Source organism: Mus pahari, chromosome 4 (assembly GCF_900095145.1).
Source record: "Mus pahari chromosome 4, PAHARI_EIJ_v1.1, whole genome shotgun sequence".
Taxonomy (NCBI): domain Eukaryota; kingdom Metazoa; phylum Chordata; class Mammalia; order Rodentia; family Muridae; genus Mus; species Mus pahari.
Window position 1 is genome coordinate 118,554,072 of NC_034593.1, and position 15,517 is coordinate 118,569,588.

The following is a 15,517-nucleotide window of genomic DNA, read 5'->3' on the forward strand; positions in this document are numbered from 1 at the left end:
GGAGGCAGAGGCAGGCGGATTTCTGAGTTCAAGGCCAGCCTGGTCTACAAAGTGAGTTCCAGGACAGCCAGGGCTACACAGAGAAACCCTGTCTTAAAAAAAAAAAAAAATCAAACAAACAAAAAAACCCAAGATAATTGATATGCAGCCCCCAAAGAGGTCGTGACCCACAGGTTGAGAACCAGTGGTCTAAGCGCTAGCAGAACTCACTCTGGAAATACAGGCTTGTTTTTTTTTTAAAGCCACACCACACAAACCTGAAATCCGTGCAACCATGCAGGCTTTGGCATCTGGAGATGCCCTCATTTTGCTGAGACCCACTGGCTCTCATCCCTCATCTGTCACTTCCTGCTGCTTCCCTCTGGTTCCCGCTCTGGGGTAGAAGGAAGCTGGGGCGTCCCTCTCCATTCCACCGTGTCCACATCTACGGACATGCATGTACAGATGCCCACACATGTAACAATAAGCAGAGCGCCTGCATAGGTCAAGGCCCCTCTCTCCTCCCGTCCCATGATGGATGCTGATTGTCTTGGAATGCTACCGATCCTCCTCTGATGGTGTGAGTCCAGTCAAAAGTTTCAGCGAGCAGGAACAGTCTAATTTAGACTTACTTAACATGGGGAAGCGGAAACCTGACTACTTTGCCCAGTCCTAAGAAACTCTTCCACTTCATGCAACCTGTTTAATCTAGTTTTCTGTTCTGCCTTCCCAAGCCCTCTTCCATAAAAGCATGAGTAGTGGATAGCTTTTTCTTTTTGTTTTTCTTTTGGTTTTTCAAGACAGGGTTTCGAAATGCCATGCCCGGCTCTTAGCCTTTTCACATACAGAAAGCAAGCCCTGCAGCAGTGTGCTCTCTGGGCTCCCATTTGTACCTTTCCATGTTGCTCTAAGAAGGAAATTCTAGGTAGTGCTCTTGTTAGCTACAGGTGTGCAACACCCTTCTTCTAAGCCATCTAGGTGTGGGCAGCTCATAGAGCCCAGGAGACCCGCCTACTCAGAATCTACTCTTCCCACTGTAAGATCATTCCCCGGAGACCAAGATTCCTGCCTCATATGTCTTGATGCTGTGTCCAGCTCTGTGCTGGTCACTTTACTAGCCCATACTCCCAAGTGTGAAGACCCAAGAATGGGGGAAGCAGTGGATAGCTCCTAATGAACACCAGTCTGCAGCGCTTGCAGGCTGAGGATTGGTATATGTCTTAGGGTTTTATTGCTGTGAAGAGACACCGTGACCATGACAACTCTTATAAAGGCAAACATTTACCTGGGTTTTTCTTCATTATCATCATGGTAGGAGGCCGGGTGGTATGCAGGCAGCCATAGTGCTGGAGAGGTAGCTTAGAGTTCTACATCTGGGTCCACAGGCAGCAGGAAGCCACTAGGCCTGACTTGAGCTTCTGAAACCTCAAAGCCCACCCCCAGTGACACACTTCCTCTAACAAGACCACACCTACTCCAACAAGGCCACACCTCCAATAATGCCATTTCCTATGTATGAGTCTAGCTTGGGGAAGGGTGCACTTTTATTCAAACCACCACAGTATATAACCATCAGTGAGAACTAAGGCTGTGTAGAGAGAGAAGATAGGAAAGAAAAAGACGGAGGTATCATGAGAGACAGTAAATAAGGGATGTAGTCCCAACTGAATCTTCACATTACATTAATATGTTCAATGCAGACAGTGCCTCTCCTGTATGTAAATTATACCCAGATAAACTTAGCCAGCATTTTTGGTGATTTAAACTCTTATCTCTTTGCTTTCTAGTACTATTTTTCAAATGGTTTTGCATAAATGGCTCTTTGAATTAGCAGCACAGGAATCTAAGCTATTGATGAGAAGACTTCTTCCAAAACCAGCTTATGCTGGGATTTATTAATTTATTGTGGCCTATTATACATTTTTAGATATTTATAATTTTAGAGATTTTTTTTTTCCTTAAGGTTGGTCGATTTACTTATTATTTCAATCCGCTTAAGGGCCATGTCAGCAAATGCTCTGAAGCGGTGCACTTGTATTAAATTCCTGGCTGGCATATCTGTCTGCTTTCCTACTAATTAATATCATATTGCCAAAGAGGACAGAGATCCTAATTTGATGGAAGAAGTGTACTGATAGGATAAACAAGACAAACTTCCCCTACAGGGATGCCCGGTCCTCTGATGCATAACAAAAATCTAATTGTCCAGGAAGAGGTTTTCATTCCATCATGCTCTCTAAAACCTCCTCTGCCTCCAGAAAAGGAGCATGAAAAGAACAGGTGTTGGGTGTCAAGTAGAAGCAAAAAATGTTACTCACTGATCCATCTGTACTGAAGCTGAATTCCCAGGATGGTCTGGGAGAGAGGATGAAGGTGAGATGGGAGAAGGAGAAAGAAGAAGCCAGTGAGTCAGAAACAGGCTGAGCCTGTGATGAGCCCTCCCTCCCCCATACCCCAGTCCTCAGTTCAAACCTCATCAGTGCATAGAAGAGGTGGCTGATGGAGACCAAGAGAGAAGAACCAGCCCACACATCTGAATTTGGGGAAACCAAGGAAAATGTGCAAACAACTAGAATACCCAGGCTTGGACTCCAGAGCATGGGAGTTTGGGCCTAAAAGTAAAATGTAATCCAATCTCTAAGGAATACAGATCTACTACTAACATCTATAGTTCAACAACAAATGATGATAATACTGGCTCTTACAAGGAATGAGCAATGAATTCAGCCCCACACTTCACAGAGGATATGTTGAGCTCCGTGGAAGTAGAAGAGATTTGCTCTGTGTCTTAGACCTAGAATAGAAATATTGGGAGCCAACTGGATACTTCCCTAATCTAATTCAATGTTTAATGGGGGAAAGAAACATGGTAAATGGAGTGAGTTTTTAGATACAAGTTGCTCAGGTACAAGAAAAGCAAGATTGGGCATGTGGTGACTTGGAGTCTGATCTCACAGCTGTTCTTTGTCTCTCAGACTCTTGCCCACTCTGAACATGTCTGGTTTTAACCTTACACACCCCCAGCTGCCATATGCAGTCCCAGAGACCAAGGCCAGATGGGACCCATGGCCCTTTCCATCCAACACCTGAGTCTTGTTCCTTGAAGTTACTTTCCCCTCCTATTTGGATGAAGACAGTACAGTCCTGAAACGTAACAACTCTGTTATAACACGATGAAGGCAAGGTTATGTTATACTGAATATTTAAAGCTAAGACCCACATTCAGTTCTCACTGACAGGATGGGAAACCACTATGACTGGATCAGTAGTGAACGCCCCATTCCAGATAAATGGCCTGCTTGCCCTTAGCACTCATTTGGCTAGGAGAAACTATATCCCCTTCTACCCTTCAGGGTTCATCCATGGTACTGTTGAGTGGCAGTGCCTGACATGGTTTGTAAGAGCCTTGAGTGGCCTTTGATATTGGCGTTCTAAAGAGAATTTGGCCTAAACCAAAATGATAGGAGCTGGTCATCCCAAAATGGCAGTCCAAGTTACTTGCAGTTGAATTATGGAGGTAAATGATAGTCCAGGTCCAGGGACCACCCTAAATACTGGAATTTTTTTTCATAACTAAAAAAAACTTGCTAGGAAAGCATGATCATATTTCCAGAGATAACTATTTTAAACAACCTGTATTCAGCGATGCAGAATTAATTAAAGGATACTTACAGCGGCTAATCCAACCGCCCGCAGTACAATCATGGGTACCCTGTAGAAGCAAATCCAGGGTGTGGTGATAACAGCTCACTGCACTAGGCCATGGAACATGATGATAGATGCTTAAAAATACACAGCCATGAGTGAAAACAACTATGAGAACAGGACAGCATGAAGGTAGCTCCCACGGAGAGAGGTTACAAGTCCCATTTCTTAGTTTCCCCTTCCGTTGGATGTTCCTTTAGCAACATGAACAATGAGAGCCCGAGCCCAGCTTTTAGTCCCTTGGGGCTCATATATTGAGGGAAACAATACGCAGTTACCTAAGCAATATTTTTCCTTCCCACTTCTCATCTCCGCATGAGTTTTCCCCAGACCCAGGGCTTTAAGCATGTTTTGTTGGGCTCTGGCTACCATGGTTATTCTTTGAAGATCTGAACAGAGTTTGCAGTGTTCCCTGGCCCTGTCATCTCTGCAAATCGTGCCGTGAGTTATGACATCAGAGCATTGGCCGGGTCTTTGAAATCAGATTTAGTAGCTCTTTTCTGTTTGCATGGTAAATGATGGTCGTCCCTCAGGCTGGACTTCGTTTCTAAGCATTTACCCTCTGTAAAGTCCAAATAGCATATCAAAACCTTCCCATGATGCCCTTCATTATTGTAACTCAACAACTTTGTCACTTAACAAAGAAAGCACAAGACTTACAGTTACAATGTGACTTTCTGTAGGAAGCAGAATTTCTTACAGAAGGTAAAGACTTTAGCAGTTATACTCCGGAACAAGAGTGAAATGCTTCACCGGCCTAGGTTATATGGTACACACATATCTCTCTGGCGGTTATATTTACCTCAGGTTTCTATGCCTTTTGGAAAGCCACTTGTAGGTTGGGATATGTGACTCAAATGATAGAAGATATCAATCAGTCACTCAATCTCTGTCCTCTGTGTGTGTGTGCACGCGCACGCACGTGTGCACGCATCTTTCTGTCTCCACACAGCCCCTTAGGTCAGGCTAGTGCAAATCTTGACTGTTTTCCATAAATCTACACAGAGTGCGAATTTCCCCATGCCCTAATTTCAACACCTATAAAACAGATAAAAATAAAACTTGCCTCATGCACATTGTAATAACTGAATTGATGACTGTAAAAATTGTGGCATTTAAGAAATAATACTTTACAGCCAGTCAGAAGGTTCAGCAGGGAACAGTGATTGCCACCAAACCTGATGACCTGAGTTTGACACCTGGAACTCACAAGATAGGAAGAGAGATCCAATTCCCTTAAGTTCTTCTCTGACTTCCACCCACATGCTGGGGCTTGTGTGTGCATGGATTTGCACACCCACATACGATGAGATAAATAGATAAAATGTGAAAAATATTTGTTATTTATGTACATGTTTTTAATATGGAAAAAATGATACCAGGTTACTTGGGAAATAGTCTTCTAAATGAATTAAGTTTGTAGTGAATCCAAAACTGCTCTTAAAGTTAAAATGGTCACTGTCTTAAGACATCAACTAAGAAGCAACTTTGCTTTTGTCTGTGGAAAGTAAAGCTGTCTAGAAGTCAGTCACATCGTAAGGACCCTGGGAATTAAATTAGATGGACAGACATATGAGACACATGGGAACATAAGGGACATACACAGTGTCCTTTGTTTCTGGAGATTTCAAGGAAATTGGACTATTTTGTTATTATTGCTGCTTTGTTCTCCCCCCTTTTTGGAAAACGATCACTGGTTCAGAAAGGATGGTATATACCACCATCCTCTGGAAACAGGGAGTTTTCTAGCTGAGCATCCATTACCTTTCTCTTTAGAGCCAATCATAAGAGTACGACGGTGAAGAGTAAGTCTGGTTGTTTTAGTTGTCTTCACAACACTATTGTAAAATCACTTTTACAAAGCCTTTTTATTTATTTATTTATTTATTTATTTATTTATTTATTGCTTTTCCACAAAATGTGTTTTAGAAAATTAGGTACCTGTTTAAAGATATGTATTTCCAAAATATACATCTGTGTTACTTAAGTTTAATAAGAAAAAAAAATCTAGTGATTTAGTCTTTATTTAACTGAGATGATAGATCATTTAAAAATTCTACACCAAGAGAGTGTGTCATTGCCAAGGGAGCTTTATTCATTCAACAAATACTAATTGGATGGTACCCAGAACCATATTAGCTTCCAGCATCCCTGATAACTCCTCACTCAGTAGCTTCCAGCATCCCTGATAACTCCTNTAGCTTCCAGCATCCCTGATAACTCCTCACTCAGTAGCTTCCAGCATCCCTGATAACTCCTTGCTCAGTAGCTTCCAGCATCCCTGATAACTCCTTGCTCAGTAGCTTCCAGCATCCCTGATAACTCCTTGCTCAGTAACTTCCAGCATCCCTGATAACTCCTTGCTCAGTAACTTCCAGCATCCCTGATAACTCCTTGCTCAGCTTTCTTATTGATGAAAAGACCACACAAAGGGAATTAACTCAGTTAAATACTTCGTTCTCAAGCGTATAAATCTTTGGGCCACAGTGGGACTAATTATTCTGTTACTTATTCTCTGTTTTTCTAGCTCATTCTAAGATGGCCAACTCCTCTCATCATCTCTATTATATGCTAAATTGGCTTATTTGGTTAGTAATGTATGTATACTTTCTGTTTTGAGGGTGAGCCTGGATCACCTGGAGCAGCTGGGCAGAGTGGACTGCCAGGACCTAAGGTGGGTAGAGATACAGTCAAACACAGTCATCTACTGCATGGTTCCTACACGGCTGTAAGCTGTCACAGTTTGTAAATTGTTCTTCTGGTTGAAGTTGGATCGACTGTACTGTCAGTGGTATTACATGCTGTCATAGTACTTTGTAACTAATGACCAAATTATGTCTACGATTGTCATTAGCATTAGACATGCATAAAAAAGAAATAGGATACAGGGCTGTCTAAAACCTTCCCTGTGGAGCTGGGGAGTGGGGAGGGGGTGATGGCTCAGTAGTTAGAAGCACTTGGTGCCCTCAAAGAGGACTTGAGTTCAATTCTCCATGCCCACATAACATCTCCCGACCCTCCGTAAGTAGTTCCACAGATATACATGCAAGCAAAACACCCATAAAACAGTTCTAAAGAAATATATCATGGGGTATAATTAACTAGCATAAGAAAGCCCGCCAAATGACTCCTGTTATTTTACCCCTTAGTAAGATGTGAAAATATAGGTCATGTTCACACTGCCTAAAATGTATATATTAGCAAAGCCCCGTCACAGATTATGTGTACAGAGCTATGATGGCTTTTTCTCAAGATTTGGCCACCTTCAGCTTTTACACAACATGGCCAGTTAATCAGACAAAAAACAGAGTAAAGATGTGGTGTGTTTAGAATTTAAAAATGGATATAGTTTGAATTACTAAGCAGGGAAAAAATGTAATGAGGATATTTTTGGGGGATTGCCTATTTGCTTGGTTTCTTGAAGAACAAATGAATCCATTAAATCAAAAGAGATTGGTGACAGTTTAGTTTAAGCCACGCAGACAGACAAATCCCAAATCCTTTGATGAGTGAACACCCCTTGAAGTACAAAACCGATGTCTAATCCCATCAGCTGTGCTGGTGTGGGTCTGTACCCACAGATGTCTGTCAGCTGATTCTACACATCACACTGCTATTTAGATGCTGTGGGCAGACCGAAAACTCATAAATTCGCCTTTTCTTTTGTCCTGGAGGAGAAGAAAGAAGATATTCCTTCTGGACCCCAGCCGCCTTCTGTCCTCTTCCTCTTTCATATTTTACTAAACAGTCCGCGGGTGGTTGCTAATGCTCGAGGCGAATCCCTGGTGCTGGCCCTGTGTTGCCTGGCAATGCGGCTCTCAGGATGGACATTGAGTGGTGCAGGTCACCAGAGATGCAGAAAGCCAGGGAGCCAGGATGAGTTCCTGAGAATGAAAAGAGTTTTGCCCCAAGCTCACCTCTAGAGTGGATTTTCTTTCAATTTGGTTTTCTTTTTTCCACAATCATCTTGTTACACCGTTTTTGTGTTGGTTTTTTTTTTCTTTTTTTTTTTTTTTTTTTTTAAAGAAGTCTGATCTCATGGCAGCGCTTATTAAAGCTTCCGATAAGGAAGTCTCATCACAATGTGCAGGTATTTTAGGACATTGCCTGTCTGTTCCCCGCCCTTTCCTAGAGAAAGGGAAAAAAGCAGCTCTCTTCAGAGAACAGTTTCATATTTAGGCCTCACGTGTTCCTGGCCACCATTTCTAGGAGGAACCTTACAGACTAAAGCTCTGCTCCATTCCGCTGTCTTGATCTGCATGAAACATGTTGTTCCCTGCCAGTTATGGAATTGATGATGTCGTCAAGGGATGTCAATGCTGCATTGAGGGCTTATGATCATGTCCAAGAATATAGATGGCAGAACTGTACCAGAGGTCAGCCCTGACATAGTCCATGCATTGAAACATGTCTTCAATAGGCAGCGTTATGGAAGGACATGCTAACCCCCATATTGATTTGGAGTTTGGAGAGACATCAGGGTACCACACCGTCACTCCCCCTTAGTGTTCCAGCCCACTCCTGGGTAATTTCTAATCTTCTGCATATGTCATTATACTTATAAAAGTAAGGACTCAGGATTAAAGTTAGCACTGGTTTCTGGACCCAGTCCTTCTGGGTACTTTTGTGATTTGTTTTCATATCAAAATTAAAGCCACGATAGACAATGCCCTGTATAATCAATCCACCTAGTGCATTCAGTGAGTGTTCCGTATCTGCCTTGCCTGGTATTGCTTTACTGACTAGCTCTCCATTAATACCTCACAATCTCTGTTTTTTGTGCTCAGGGAGAACCTGGCAAAGAAGGAGAAAAGGTAATGATGCTTTTGCCTTCGCTCGTCACCCCACTTCTCCAAAGCTACACCCAAACTGAACTGGGCTGGTGAGAGGATGGGTGGGTGGAGAGACGGACGGACAGACGGACAGATAAGTGGAGATTCGGGAGGAGGTAGTAAGTCTTTCAGACTGCCAAATTGTGGGAGGAAATATGGTTCTTTTTCCTTCCTTACAACATTTGAGTTTGGGGTTGAAAGGAAGGGTGGAAGGGGCAGACACTGCATGCCAGGGTTCAGAAGCCCCTAGCCCTGTTTTTTAAAAAGCATCCTGCATACTCACTGATGCCACTCTGATACCTTCCTAGACGTCTGCAGCTTCCTCTGCTGCTTCTGAAGACTCTAGGTCAAAGGTCAGTGGGGTACAGGTGTTTACCTGTACCAGTTATCTGAAGTGACCCCACAAAGAATCCTCGTCAAAACCAGAAAGGGGCACAAATGGAGAGTGGGGCATTGTGGGTTAATCCCCTTAGATACCTTTTCTACTCCTCACAGGCCTGCCTTGAGTTTTCAGACTTCTGCTATGCGTAGTGCTATTCATACTTCAGGTACCACCGCTGCCAACTGCCAATGGTGTTTGGGTGCGTCTCTGAGTGGAGAGCTACCTGGATACCATGACACGTTGTGCTCTTCCTAAGTGACAGTCTTTCTGACAAATACCACAGCCTTGGTTGCAAAAGAAGTTCATCCAAAGATCAAGGAACTAGTCCTCCATTTAACCATATTTTTCGGCCTTGTACAGCAGAGGGAAGGCAGTATTAAATTGGAAGAGCAGCAAAATAAGGGTGTAAAAGGCCATTCGTGATGGGATACTCAAGCTCTTTACTTCACAACTGCTCTGAACCCTCTCAACCGGGTTTCCCAAGAAGGAGATAGGTGTTTTAAAGGGGTTTCAAGACAATTTCTAAAATGCATGCAAGTAAGCCACCTACTGGCACTGCCTACAGTACATGACCAGTGTCTTTATGACATCAAATGAGTTCATGGTGATTAACTTGAAGTCAATTAGTCATCAAATAACTGTTTTGTGTGGAAATTGGGGAGAGAACAGTGCCAGCACCCCCTTGGGTTCGCAGATAGGGTCCTTCCCTCCTGTCCAGTATCTGTCACTGCACACAGGCACCTGAGCAAGTTGAGTTCTTGTTTATTTGAAGCGGTAGAAGGAGCTTTGGAGGGAGAGAGTGACTCTCTCTCTCTCTTCTATTTTCTCATTCTTGAAAAACCACAACTGCTAGTCTCTCTCTTATTTCATGGCCATGTGTACTGGATAGCTTTGTGTCAACTTGACACAGCTGGAGTTATCACAGAGAAAGGAGCTTCAGTTGGGGAAATGCCTCCATGAGATCCAGCTGTAAGGCATTTTCTCAATTAGTGATCAAGGGGGGAGGTTCCCTTGTGGGTGGTGCCATCTCTGGGCTGGTAGTCTTGGGTTCTATAAGAGAGTGGACTGAGCAAGCCAGGGGAAGCAAGCCAGTAAAGAACATCCCTCCATGGCCTCTGCATCAGCTCCTGCTTTCTGACCTGCTTGAGTTCCAGTCCTGCATCCTTTGGTGATCAATAGCAGTTTGGAAATGTAAGCCAAATAAACCCTTTCCTCCCCAACTTGCTTCTTGGTCATTACATTTGTGCAGGAATAGAAATCCTGACTAAGACACCATGTTTAAATGGTGGGAAACGGCCTCTCCTGAAGCTAGAGAAAAGAGCCACCCAGCATAGAAACACCACAAACACCAAGGAAATGAATCCTCCAACAGCAAGGACTGTTACTTTGGGAGAGGGGGTGCTGGCATACGTTGAGATGCTCAACCAGGTACAGGACTTGGTTCTAACAGTTTCGTGGTTTATCTTTATTCACACACTACCCAAGAGAAGCTCAGCACAGAGGGCACTGCATTTGCCTGATGAGCGCCAGCGCCGGACTCTGTTCTACTGAATCTAAAATCCATGGCATTTCCCCTCTAGCGTGCTATAAGGCTTAAATTAGAGCAGTCACAGTTCAGCAGGACAAAGGCACAGAGATAAAATGAAAACCTTTGCCTGTGGAAAGGAAGGAGATGCCACTGGAAGAATGGGGAATTAACCAAAGAAGCATACCCCTCCTGTGGTGGGTTGAAAATGCTTGACCCAGGGAATGGCACTAGTTGGAGGCCTTGGAGGAAATGTGTCACTGTGAAGGTGGGCTTTGAGGCTTCTATGCTTAGGCTCTGCCCAGTGTGGAAAGAGATCCTACTCATGGCTGTCTGTGGATCATGATGTAAAACTCCTGGCTCCTCCAGCATCGAGTCAATCTGCCTGGTGCTGTGTTCCCACCATGGTGATAATGGACTGAATGTCTGAAATCATGAGCCAGCCCCAATTAAATGTTGGCCTTTATAAGACTTGCATTGGTCATGGTGTCTGTTCACAGCAATAAAACCCAAAGTAAGACATCTTCCTAATTCAGTTTACTATGATGTAGGAGAGAAGTTATCTAATAAAAATATAAAAATTCCCTTTTTAAAAAATTTTTAACTTCATATCAAGTTTATTTTTTATTAGATATTTTCTTTATTTACATTTCAAATTTTATCTCATTTCCCCTCCAAGAACCCCCCCATACCACCCTCCTCTCTCTGCTCATGAACCCACCCACTCCTGATTCCCTGTCCTGGCACTCCTCTACACTGGAGCATAGAGCCTTCACAAGGCCAAGGGCCTCTCCTCTCATTGATGTCCCACAAGGCCATCCTCTACAACATATGTAGCCTTTGAGTCCCTCCATGCATACTCTTTGGTTAGTGGTTTAGTCCCTGGTAAAAGTTCCCTTTTATGAATGCCATCTATGGAGCCCCAAGTAGATAAATACTCAGTCCACAGGCTTTGGAGGCCACAGCATGCACTTAGCTCTGGCGCCTTCATTGATTTGACACCAACTCGAATTTATACAGCTAGTAAGGAAAAGTGCTTGACACAGTCGGAAAAAGGACTCAGACGTAGCAAACAGAAGTGCTGTGGCACAGAATGGGAAGTTTTAGGGGTACACTGCTATGCAGAGCTTTGGACAGAGGGAATAGTGAGACTGAGAGGGGGAAACTTGACGTCCACATCAACTATGAGAAGGCTGGCAGGTAAGTCAGTGATCTGTGTTAATGCTGTAGTGTTTAAAGGAACTCAGCCATGCTCAGTGTGATAAAAGTAATTGTACTGGCATCAATCAGCTGATCAAGTCGAAGTCCGTTGGCTCTGTGAACAATTACAGGAGACTGTAACAGGGTGTGTCTAAAGGAGAATTCAACGGAGAATGTCCTCTCCTTTAAATCTCCAGCATATTTAAGTGTGTCACTTTGTCCTCTTCTCAGGGAGATGCTGGAGAAAATGGTCCCAAAGGTGATACAGGAGAAAAGGTACAGTCTTGTGAAACACAGAAGGGTGTGTGCACGAGCGAGAATATTATTGAGTGTGTATGGAGTGGGGAGAGAGGTGGGAAGGACAGGGTCAGAGAGAAACCTCCCGGATTAGAAATCAGTTCCATAGAAAAAGTGATTGGTCCACAGCTTATCCACAGATTTAAGGGTTCCGAAAGCAAAATGGCTTGTCAGAGTTTCTAGAAAATAAGTAAATTTCCAACAATCAGTCTTTTCGAGCGGTAAACATGCTCATGCATCAGTGCATCTTTGTAGAGACCAGGATCGAGCAATCCTGAAGTGATTTGGTTCGTTCTAGCTTTAGGAGGAAGTATATTGGTGTAGGATAAAAGATGAATGTTTAGCCTTACGTTAATAGCACTTGACTGCAGTGTTTATGTCAGGAAGGCTGGATACCATTCTTCCTCCGAAGTCTTCTGCCTCCTTGGTCTTTGAAACACTGGTTGGCATTTACAGTGCATGCTTCCTTCCCCAGTCCATCTCTGTTTCCTCTCCTTTATCCCGCCAGTCTTGTCATTACGGTGTTTGCTCAAGTTTGTGTTTTGACATCCGTGACATCATGACGCTGTGACATCAAAAGGATATTTTCCTTCATCTGTACCATGTGTTCAGATCTGGGAAGACCACCCCTTTAAAGAGCTGAATATGGAATCAAAGTAGATGTACTTTAGTGGGAAGCAAGTGCAGTAACTAACCAAAGAAGGGATTACTCATTCAGGCTCACAGCGGAGAGTGGGGCTGCTCCGTTTTGAAAATTATGACTGTACAGATGGATAATGGTTAGTCATAAAAACATGCTCGTAAGATATATAGCAAGTTATCTTTCTCCATCTCATAAATATTAATACAACTATGGCATGGGGTGGAAGCAAATTAATGTCACTGAGAAGCAATGGCTGGTGTTCGAGAGACAGTTTGAGTTTAGGGTAGATTCTCAGTTTCTTGGAAACCAGGGTGTCTCGGCCTCCACACTGTTGACAGTACTGACCAGATAATTCTTCACGGTGGAACTGGCAGGCATATCTCAGCTTCCGTGCTCTATGAACTACCTTAGCATCCCTGTTTCAGAGCTGCATCTTCTCCTCGGCCGCATGTGAATCTCGAGTTGTAGTCAAATATGACGTGGAGATGTTTAGTGCTAAGAAGACCATGGGTGCTCCTGGCCACTCTGGGAGCAGGGTTTGAAACCCTGCCTATATAAACCTGGCTGATGGCTTATTTAGCTCTCATCCTGTTGTCTAAAAGCAGAGATCAATCAGCTTGCTCTATAAATTAATATTTTAGGCTCTGTGGGCCACATAGTCTCTGGCGCAACTCCCTGGTTCTATTTTGCGGCAGAATTCAGCACCCAAAACATGTAAAACAAATGAGTAGAGCCATGGACAAAATAAATTTTATTTCTGGTCATGGTGATTTTGATATTACATAGTTTTCATGTATTTTATAATATTATTGTTATTTTGATTTTTTTAAAGGCCATTCCTTGCACAGTCTTGTAAGTGTCCAGCAAGATTTGACTACAGTAGGAAGCCTCTGTTTAAGATAGAGGAAATACTGTACACAGAAGGCAATTTCTTCATACAACAAAATAACATATAAAATTCCAAACTGCGCCTATGTGAATTTCAGTAGACTGTTTTATGCTTTAGGAGAAGTGATTTTAAAACCTCAGTTTTTGGAACACAGGCCAGTAATTGCTTTTTTACTCACATAGGTTTTGAAATTTAATTTTGTAATAGTGAAACAATGTTTTTTTCTTAAAAGGGCCCAAGTGGTCTCAAAGGAATGTTGTTCCTACTTTATACATTAATGCAGATCAGTTGCCACACTAGCACACACATCATAAACTCTCAATAAATACTAACTTTCCCTACCACATGGAAATTAAAATCAACAACATGGTTGGTTTTTCTTTTCCTTCTATTTTCTTTTCTTTTCTTTTCTTTTCTTTTTTTTTTCAAAAAATTTTACTGCTCAGTTGAAATTAAGTACATGAAATGCCTCAGTTAAAGCGGAAATCGTTTCTATAAACTTTCAATAGGTCTAAACAGGGGATTGTAAATAGCAACCCGTAACGTGTATAATATGTAATCTGACCTGCAGCGTTCGTTCCAAGAATGTAGTGATTGGAATATAATTTTTGATGGGTTTTTTTAAACATTTCCTGCTCCTGTCATATAATTTGTTTCCAGCATGTTGGAAACACGCTTCTCGTGGCCTTTGTCTTCAGTATGTAAAACTCATTCATCACTTTCCAACTCGCAGGGGTTAAAAAACCAATTTTTTTTTTTTTTTTTTTTTTTTTTTTTTGCTATTGATGTAGTAAATTACGTCATTGGCTGATTCACTTTAATGGATTTTTTTCCCCCTTTTGATCCAACTCTGCACATTCGGATGGTAAAGCAATCTGAGCCTTTCAGACTGGTCATCTGGAAATGCTAGGGACTATAAAACCACTGGCTGGGGCCAGGGCTTCTATGTGGCCAGCAGCACAGTACACTCAACTTAAGAACAACCCACAAAAGACTGATTTGATTCACATGTAAAGTGACTATAGAGCTTCACACTCTACTCTTGGGAGTGTTGACTCTGCCCACAAATGTTGAGATGGACTTCTTGCCCACTGCAAGCAGATGTCGCTACAGCACACCGAAGGATAGGACCACACTGTTGGACCCTGCGCAGTGTTGCCTGCCAAGTCAGGAGCTCTGTCTACACTCTGTTGGCACGATCTGGCTGGTCCTTTCCTTTGCTTTGCTCCCATATCATCCAGTCCTATGTATGCACTGCCCCCTCATTTAGCATCCTCATGCTTCTGGCCTTTCACAAGGCATGTCTGATTTGAGACTCCAGGGCAATCGGCACCTGGTCCTCTCTAACCCTGCCCAGGCCATCTCTGTTTAGATGTTTGCTCACCTTCTGCCTTCCTCTTGACCAGCTCCTCAACTCCACAGCTCCGTTGTCTAGCGTTATTCAGTCTTCAGTCCTCTGAAGCTTGGATGTACAAGTCATTTCCTGGGAATGCTCTTTACTCTCCCAAACTGCCCAAGTCATCCCCTGCACACTGAAATGGCACTCTAATTCTATTCATAGTAGGTACTGAACTTTACGGTAGTTTCTTTATTGACTGGACACTGAGCTCACTAGTAAAGGGACAGACAGACCGAAACCCATAGGATACTGTCTAGTTTAATCTTTAGTTAGTGTGATAAAAATCCCCTGACAAGAACAAATTAAGCAGAAAGGGCTTATTTGGGGCCTGACTTGAAATTCTAGCCCATCACTGTGGGTAGGTCAAGCCTTGAAGCAGCAGGTCACATCCCATGTGCAGTCGAGAGCAGAGAGCGATGGGTGAGCGAGTGCATGCTCTCTTGTCTCGCCTTCCCATTCCTTCCAAGGCTAGCCCATGAAATGGCACTACCCACATTCAGGTGGGTCACTCTACCTAACTTAACCCATTTAAGAAAATCTTACCTCAAGCAGGGCGTGGTGACGCACGCCTTTGATCCCAGCACTTGGGAGGCAGAGGCAGGCGGATTTCTGAGTTCGAGGCCAGCCTGGTCTACAAAGTGAGTTCCAGGACAGCCAGGGCTATAC

General features: G+C 43.2%; 1 protein-coding gene across 6 annotated transcripts in view; it reads left to right on the forward strand.

Annotated features, from left to right (window-relative positions):
• Positions 1–15,517, forward strand: part of Col25a1 (collagen type XXV alpha 1 chain) — a 417,766-nt gene that overhangs the window by 326,487 nt on the left and 75,762 nt on the right. For all 6 annotated transcript variants that reach the window (XM_029537736.1, XM_029537737.1, XM_021195769.2 and 3 more), the window contains exons 13-15: positions 6,305–6,358; positions 8,472–8,498; positions 11,855–11,899. In XM_029537736.1, the coding sequence (XP_029393596.1) occupies positions 6,305–6,358; positions 8,472–8,498; positions 11,855–11,899 (126 nt within the window). The remainder of the gene's footprint in view (positions 1–6,304; positions 6,359–8,471; positions 8,499–11,854; positions 11,900–15,517) is intronic.